Genomic DNA, 9,340 nt, shown 5'->3' on the forward strand with positions numbered 1-9,340 from the left:
AAGATCGCAGAATTGTTGACAAAATTCTGATTAGTTTGACAGCAAGATTTGACCCAATGGTGGGTGTGATAGAAGAAACCAAGGATCTATCAACATTGACTGTTCAAGGGTTAATGGGGTCTTTGAGATCCTACGAGCAAAGGATGTTACGACATTCTGAAAAATCAATTGAGAGTGCCTTTCAATCTAAACTCAACATTCAGTCCAACAATGGTGAAAATAAGCCCCAATTACAAACTAGAGGTGAGTCTTCTAGAGGTGGCAGATTTGGAAGAGGCAGAGGCAGAGGTCGAAGCCAACGTGGCAGATCTGGAAGAGGCGCAAATGGCGGAAGATGGAATGAAGCATCAAACAAATGGTGCAAAATTTGTAACAACGGCACTCATGACGAGAAGGACTGTTGGAACAAAGGAAAACCGCAATGTCACAATTGCAAGAGATTCGGGCACCTTCAAAAGGATTGTCGTCTTGCAAATCAGCAACATGCTTCGTACGCAGAAGGAGAATCTGATGAAGGAAATTTGTTTTTTCCTTTCAAAAAGCATTGCATGAAGAAGGTAAAAATGTTTGGTATTTGGACAGCGGCTGTAGCAACCATATGACCGGACAGAAGGAAGCATTTATAAACATTGATTCGTCATTTGGCTCAAAAGTTAAATTGGGAAATGGAGAACATGTCGAAGTGAAAGGGAAAGGAAGCATTGGAGTCACCACAAAGTAAGGAAGCAAAGTCATACATGACACGCTTTATGTGCCAGAGTTAGACGAAAATTTGCTTAGCATTGGACAACTTCTGGAGCACGGCTATTCTCTGAACTTTGAGAATAGAGAGTGCAAAATTTTTGACTCAGAAAGAAGAAGTGTTGCCGTTGTGAAGATGACTAGCAATAGGAGCTTTCCACTATCTTTCAACTATGAGAAAAATGTAAGCATGATGGCCAGAGAAGAGAATGACTCATGTTTATGGCACAGGAGACTTGGGCATTTGAATTACGAAAGTCTCAAGTTACTCTATCAAAAGAAGATGGTGTATGGGCTACCAAGAATTGAAGAAAAATATGGTGTGTGTGAAGGATGTGTCCTTGGCAAACACCACCGGCAACCATTTCCAAAGGCAAGTGCATGGAGAGACAAACAAGTGTTGGAACTTGTACACACAGATGTGTGTGGCCCTATGAATACGTTGTCTCATGGAAAAAACAGGTACTTTATCTTGTTTATTGACGACTTTACCCGCATGACTTGGGTATATTTCATGAGACAAAAATCTGAAGCGTTTGTAATCTTTAAGAAGTTTAAAGCATTAGTTGAAAAACAAAGTGGCAGATTTATAAAGATGCTGAGAAGTGATCGAGGGAAGGAGTACACCTCAAATGAATTTCACAAATTTGGTGAAGATGAAGGTGTTGAAAGACAACTCACTGTTGGCTATACACCTCAGCAAAATGGTGTATCTGAAAGAAAGAACTAAACTGTGATGGAGATGGCGAAATCTATGCTACTTGAGAAAGGTTTACCTAAAACCTTTTGGCCCGAGGCCGTTAACACTGCTGTGTATTTGATGAACAGGTGTCCAACAAAGGCCGTGTGGAAAAAGACTCCATTTGAAGCCTGGAGTGGAAGAACACCGTCGGTGAACCATCGTAAATTTTTTGGATGTGTTTGCTATGCTCAAATTCCAAAACAAAAGAGGACAAAGCTAGAAGAAACAAGTGAAAGATGTGTCTTTATTGGCTATAGTTCCATGTCAAAGGGCTTTAGACTTTACAACTTGAAGACAAACAAGGTGATCATTAGCCGGGATGTTGTATTTGATGAGAATGCTTCTTGGAATTGGGAAGAAGACAAAATGAAGGAGAAAACAGTCCCTGCAATCATATTACAACAACAAAATTCAGCAGCTGAGAATGAGCATCCAGCTCCATGTACACCAAGTTCCTCATCCTCTCCAAGTTCACCAAGTTCAAGTTCATCATCTCCCAGCTCAACTCCAATAAAATTGAAGGATTTGAGTGATATTTATGCAAGATGCAACTATTGTGTTATGGAACCAGAAAATTTTGATGAAGCAATCAAAGAAGATGTTTGGAGGAATGCGATGCAAGAAGAGATAAATGCCATTGAGAAAAACAAAACATAGCAGCTAGTTGAAAAGCTAAATGACAAAGAAGCTATTGGAGTAAAATGGGTGTACAAATTAAAGCATAATCCTGATGGGTCAATTCAAAGAGCCAAGGCTAGATTGGTAGTAAAAGGCTATGCACAACAGCCTGGAATTGACTATAGTGAAACTTTTGCCCCAATTGCAAGATTGGATACTGTACGAACAGTTATTGCATTAGCAACTCAAAAAGGGTGGAACCTGTACCAACTTGATGTGAAGCCAGCCTTCCTGAATGGAGAATTAAAAGAAGAGGTATATGTGCAGCAACCTCAAGGCTTTGTGACTAAAGGCCAAGAAGAAAAAGTTTACAAGTTGAAGAAAGCTCTCCATGGGTTGAAACAAGCCCCTAGAGCATGGTATAGTGAAATTGACAGCTACTTCATTCAAAAAGGATTTCAAAGAAGTCAGAGTGAGCATACCTTGTATGTGAAGTATCAAGGTAAAGATGATATCCTTCTTGTTGCCCTTTATGTTGATGATTTGGTGTATACGGGTAACAACAAGAAAATGGTTGAAAATTTTAAAATAGAAATGATGAAAAAATATGAGATGAGTGATCTTGGCTTGCTGCATCATTTTCTTGGTATTGAGGTTTACCAAGATGAATATGGAGTTTTTATTTGTCAAAGGAGATATGCTGAAAATATTTTGAAAAAGTTTGGCATGAAAGACTGTAAACCTGTTGACATTCCTTTAGTGGTGAATGAAAAATTAAGGAAGGAAGATGGTGGAAGATTAGTAGATGCAAGCATGTATAGAAGTTTGGTTGGAAGTTTGTTTTATCTAACAGCTACACGACCTGATTTAATGTTTGCTACTAGTTTACTCTCAAGGTTCATGAGTAAACCGAGTCACTTACACCTTGTAGCAGCAAAAAGAGTTCTAAGGTATGTCATGGGAACCATGAAGCATGGAATCAGGTTTGAAAAGAGTTTTAAACTCAAAATTAAAGGCTACTGTGACAGTGATTGGGTTGGAAGTGTTGATGACATGAAAAGCACTTATGGTTATGTGTTCAGCCTGGGTTCAGGAGTAATTTCTTGGTGTTCGAAGAAACAAGACACTGTAGCGCAATATTCAACTGAAGCAGAATATATGGCAGCTGGTTTGGCTACACAACAATCATTGTGGTTGAGAAGAATACTTGAAGATATCGGAGAAAAGCAAGAAGAAAGTCTGCTGCTTCACTGTGACAATAAATCAGCAATAGCCATGGCGAAGAATCCTGTTTTCCACAGTCGAACAAGACATATTAATATAAAGCACCACTTCATTTGAAGTGTGATCGAAGATGGTGATGTGCAGTTAGTGTTCTGCAATTCAGAAGAGCAGCTTGCAAACATTTTTACTAAAGCACTACCAAGAGGAAGATTTCAGCAACTTAGAGAAGCAATGGGAGTTAAAGAGCAACACATTAAGGGGGAGTGTTTAAATTAATGTGTTGTAACCGCCACTATTAGTGAGCATTATGAAAGAAGTGTAACCATCACATTATAATGATTGTCTTTATGTTAGAATTGTATCATTAAGATTGAGAGAACCAAAGAGTCATCATCTTAATTATCATCTTATTGTCTTCAAAGTCAGTTTTGATTCAAGCCTATATAAAGGCTTTGTAATGTTAAGAAAGACAGAACAGTTGGTGGTGAATTCAATAAAATAGCAGTTTTAAAGCATATCTTCCACCAGTGGAAGTATAGTGAGAAAAGTGTCCGGTGCAGTTTTAAAGCATATCTTCCACCAGTGGAAGTATAGTGCAAAAAGTGTCAAAAACCAGTTCCCCTCTGCAGAATCCTGCAACACCATAATTTATCACATACCACCTCTAGAATACCACCAACACCTTAGCAAGTTATTGGTGAGCATGCTTCTGCTAAAAATGATTACATATATTTCAATAAACTTGACACTATATAAGATAATGGCCTAACTTCTTAACAAAAGCACACCATACTGCATATACTAAGCTCCCTAGTGACATCAACAATATTAATTCTTTCTTAAATTAATAAGTTCCCAACAAGTTTAATGTTTGGTCATATAGAGATACAAAAATCATGTGGTGAAATCATGTGTTGGTCGCGATTAATCCTATCAAAGAAGTTGTATATTATCTGGATTCCTTACACATTGGTCCAAGTACATACGAAGTTATGAAGAAGATGATTTATACGTAAGTGAGATTGTTCTAAATATTTGTGTGTATATTTATTTATTTATTTATGTGAATTGTTCTAAATATGCGTTTATGTTTTATTAGTGCTATACAAGTTTTCCGAGCACAAAGAGGTAATCAAGTACAAAAGAGTAAATCCAACAACATTACATGGATTATAGTGGAGGTATATTAATTAATTATCACAATTTTGATTATATTAATAGTGATGATACTTGATAAAACTTAGGTCTTATCCATATTTTCTTTTCATGTGTAGTGTCCTGGGCAGCGTAATGAAGTAGATTGCGGTTTTTACATGTTGAGGTTTATGAAAGAAATTCTTCTTATGGATCGAATAGACATTCCATCCAAGGTATGGATTTCTAACTTAGGAGTTATTTTAATATTTAACACATATTTCTCATATAATTAAATAGTTTTAACTTATAATTCTTCTTATGTTATATTATTATGTAGTACTTTGATGAACTCAAGCGTGGTTATTACTCAAGTTTTCAGTTGGATTAACTTAAGGAGGATTGGTGTAAATTCATGATTGAGTTGAAAGTTATATAAGGTATATTATAATCTTACTTTAATTGATGAAAATTTTTAGTATATTCAAGTGTTGCAATTTTGTTTTTGTTTGTCATGTGGTAAATTATATTTTGTTTGTATCATGGTATGAAATACGATATTTTGGTGTTGTTTCAGGTTATATGTGCAGATGTAGAAGATAGAGATGAACAGATTTTGTAATGGTATATAATGGTGCAAACAAAATGTGGCATAACTTTTGGTGTTGTTTTTTTGTAAAAGTATATAAATGTACAAGAGTAATAGTATATATAAGTACATTGGTGTAAATGTATATGGTATATTTTGGTATTGTTTTTAATTGGATTGAAGCTCAAATTTGTGAAAATTTGTAATGGTATATACAGGTGCAAAATATGGTGAAAACCTGGTGCAAATATGGTTAAATCTGTGCATATAGAATTGTATATTTCAAAAAGCGCTTTTGTTGAAAAGTATTATATAAAAAAATTTCGTGGACATTAGACAACGCTTTGAAAAAACGCTGCCTAAAGGGGGCTTTAGACAGCGCTTTTACAGTAAAAGCGCTGCGTAAAGAGGCATTTTTAAAATTTTGTTTCAAAAAGAGCTGGCTAAAGGGGTCCTTTAGCAGCGCTTTAAAAGTAAAAGCGCTGGCTAAAGGGGACCTTTAGCAGCGCTTTCAAAAAAAAGCTCTGGCTAAAGGGGGCCTTTAGCAGCGCTTTCAAAGTAAAAGCGCTGGCTAAAGGGGGCCCTTAGCAGCGCTTTCAAAAAAAAGTGTTGGCTAAAGGGGGCCTTTAGCAACGCTTTCAAAGTAAAAGGGGTGCTTGAAGGGGGTATTTAGCAGCGCTTTTACTTTCAAAAAAAGCGTTGTCTTTACCTACAACAGTGCTGGAATAGACAGCGCTTTAAAGCGGCGTCTAAAGCCAAAAAAAGCGCTGTCTAAGGTCTTCATTGGCGTAGTGGTAGTGAAAAACAGAAAGGCGTCACTTTTAACCACAGTTAGAATTTTAACTGTGGTGAAAAGTGACGTCTCGTCTGATAACAGAAGCACTACTTTATATTCTGTTAACATGAAAATACAACATTGGTCTTTATATAGACCTAAAGGTTTATGCTATTCTAGGAAATTAAAGCAAATAGATACTATTAATAGGCCACTATCTCTTGGCCTTCCAACTACAAGAGACTCTTTGTCTTTCCACTAACTTATTAATAGAAACCACTTAATATAACATTAAAGCTTATTCAACAAAACTCCCATGTAAACTTAAATGTTTCTTCTATCCATCATGCCTGTCAATTTCTCTCTCTATCGAAAATTTCTTTCGATAATGGTTTTGTGAAAATATATGCTGCTTGATCCTTGCTTGCTACATGCCTCAATTCGACACTTCCTTCCTTCACACAGTCTCGAATGAAATGGAAGCGAACGTCGATGTGTTTGCTTCTTTCATGATTCACTGGATTCTTTGCTCACTCAATTGCTGATTGTTGTCCACTTGTATTATTGTTGAACCTATCCATTTTAGCTCCATTTTTCTCAACAATCTTCTAAGCCATATTGCAAGACAAACACACCAAGATGCTGTCACATATTCAGCTTCACATGTCGAAAGTGTTACTATCGGTTGCTTCTTGGAAAGCCAGGTAAATGCAGTGTTTCCCATAAAGAACACATATCATGAGGTGCTTTTCCGATCTTCTATATCTCCGCACCAATCGCCGTCGGAGTAACCATTCAACTTGTAATATTCTATTCTTGAGTAAAACATTCCAAGTGACACAGTTTTTTGGATGTATCGAAGGATTACTTTCAATGCCTTCCAATGTGTATAAACTAAGCGAAAGATCTGGCCTTGTACATGTGATATAGCGAAGACTTCCTACCAAGCTTCGATATTTTCTTGCTTCGACACATTCTCCTCCATCAAATTTTGATAGCTTTGCACCTGGTTCCATTGGCGTCGAAATCATATTACAGCTTTCCATCTTATATTTTTTCAAGATTTCTTTTGCATATTTCTCTTGTGAAATAAAAATTCCTGTTTCTTCTTGTCGAACCTCCAGACCAAGAAAGAATCTCATAAGATCTAAGTCTTTCATCTTGAATTCACGTGTCATTGTGCCCTTGAATTCTTCTATCATCTGACCATTGTTACCCAAGAAAATTAGATCATCAACATAGAGAGCAACAAGTAACATATTACCTCCATTCTTCTTTACATACAGAGCATGTTCGTAGGGACATTGCTTGAAACTATTCTCTTTGAAGTATGTGTCAATGCGTGTATTCCATGCTTGCGATGCTTGCTTCAACCCATAAAGCGTCTTTTTCAATTTTAACACTTTTTCTTCTTTTCCGATTTTCATGTCTTCCATTTTTCGTCTCGCAACGCTTCTTCGAGGCTAATGTTTTCAGTATCTGACAAAAGACATACAAGGTGTACCTCTTCTGTCGTATCATACAAATCTTGCAGACTTCACATTCTGGGTTGTAGAGATTCATCTTTATTGTTAGAATCTTAAAGGTCTGTTGAAATGCTTGTTGGTACAACGATTGATGATTCTCCAACTTCGATGATGACCTCTGTCGAATTCTTCCAGTCCCATTTGCTCACTTTGTTTATTCAAACGTCTCTACTCACTATCACCTTCTTGCTCATGGGGTCGAATAACCTGTACCCTTTTGTTTTCTCATCATACCCAATGAATATGTACTTCTGACTTTTGTCTTCGAGCTTCGTTCTTTGTTGATCTGGTACGAGTGCACAAGCCCCACTACCAAATACTTTGAGATGAGAAACTGTTGGCTATTGTCCGCTCCATGTTGTTGATCTGGTGGTGTTTGATTTTCTAACTTCGAATATGGACATCGATTCTGAACATAAATGGCACATTGTACAACTTCTGCCCAGAATTCCTTCGACATGTTCTTTCTCTTAAGCATTGATCGAACCATGTCGAGAACTATTCAATTCTTCCTTCCAGCCACACCGTTTTGTTGAGGTGAATATGGTGCAGTTAGAAACCTCCTTATGTCCCGCTCTTCACAATACTTCATAAAGGCTGTTGAAGTATACTCACCACCTCTGTCAGATCGAACGAATTTGATGTGTCTGTTAGTTGCCTTTTCCACCATTACTTTGAACTTTTTGAACACCTCGAGTGCTTCAGATTTTTCTTTCAAGAAATAAACTCAGGTCTTTCGTGAGAAATCATCGATAAAGGAAATGAAATACCTTTTGCCATTGAAAAATTCCAGAGTGATTGGCCCACATATGTTGGTATGAATCAGTTCGAGAATATGTTTAGCCAAGATATGAATGTGAATAAAATTAAAAGTTCATAAAGAAAATTTTATGGGCCAAAATATAAAATGTGATTAAAAAATTTTGACAAAAAAAGGTAAAATCAGGTCAAAGAATAAAATCCAATGATCTTACATGATTTAACACGATTTCACCAATTTTAGAATGATTTAAATCACTTAAAACCGTTCCAGAATATGATTTTACGTAAACATGTTTTTACCTGCATTTAACACGAAATGCTGACCTAGAAACGTAAAATCTATAGAATTTAGGTTTTAAATCGAGATTTTAACAACCTTGCTCGCGAGAGTAACATATTTAGAAAAGTTTGAGGTAGATTTTGTATTCCACGTTGTTTTGAAAAGAAGGATTAGTTTTGCCTTTAAATACTTATTATATGTTTCATCTACAATACACATAGGCTATGTTTGGGAGTTATGTTTGGGAGTTTGAAGGGGAGGGCTTTGAAAAATAGGAAGAATTGAGTGAAAAGAATAAAAGAATTTTGGGTATGAGGGTTTTGGAGGGTTTGATTTTATTCATAACACCAAAAACCCCATAAAATGGAAGAACTCAAAAATTGTATTGAAGTAGGGTTTTGGAGGGCTTACATAAATTTTTCAAATATCTTTTAGGTTGTTATACTATTTTGAAATTTTTAAATTTTGTAATGATAATAACTCTTTTATCATTCTAAACAAAATCTTTTTTTCAAAAAATGTCAAATATTTTTCTATATTTTTTAAAAATTCGTTTTCGGAAGCCTTCCCCACCTCCAAACTCCCTAACATAGACATAGTAAATAAAATTAAAAAAAGTCTCTTTCACATAATTTATCCTAGACCTATCTGATTTACTTTCATTTACGTTTTCACTAGTTTTGTAGCTCACAAAAAATCCAACTCCATGCTTAACATTCTTTGAAGGAGTTAAAATATCTACAACCGAAAGACATAATTCATTCTTTAGTGTAATTTTCTGAACTAAAAAGAGAATCACAAGAGCATAATCAACTGACTCCTTAGCTAACTTTCAAGTTCAACATTATATCCTTACTTAAAAAACAAGCAATTACAAAGTCATACATGAAAATAAAATAAGTAAGCATCTCATATATATCTAAATTATTTTCAAAATAAATAAGGACTA

General features: G+C 35.8%; 1 protein-coding gene across 1 annotated transcript; it reads left to right on the plus strand.

Annotated features, from left to right (window-relative positions):
- The first annotated feature begins 1,483 nt into the window (after positions 1–1,483).
- On the plus strand, positions 1,484–3,442 carry LOC131650375 (secreted RxLR effector protein 161-like). Its single transcript, XM_058920089.1, has 2 exons — positions 1,484–1,643; positions 2,862–3,442. Exons 1-2 carry the CDS (start codon positions 1,484–1,486, stop codon positions 3,440–3,442), a joined length of 741 nt encoding a protein of 246 aa, XP_058776072.1.
- The last annotated feature ends 5,898 nt before the right edge of the window (positions 3,443–9,340 follow it).

This window comes from Vicia villosa, linkage group LG2 (assembly GCF_029867415.1).
Source record: "Vicia villosa cultivar HV-30 ecotype Madison, WI linkage group LG2, Vvil1.0, whole genome shotgun sequence".
NCBI lineage: Eukaryota > Viridiplantae > Streptophyta > Magnoliopsida > Fabales > Fabaceae > Vicia > Vicia villosa.

Bases quoted from the DNA above. Each gene is read 5' to 3' on its own strand.
- LOC131650375 (XM_058920089.1), top strand. From the start codon at position 1,484: ATGGCGAAATCTATGCTACTTGAGAAAGGTTTACCTAAAACCTTTTGG. The intron at 1,644-2,861 runs GTAAATTTTTTG...ACATTCCTTTAG, and splicing joins AACACCGTCGGTGAACCATC to TGGTGAATGAAAAATTAAGG.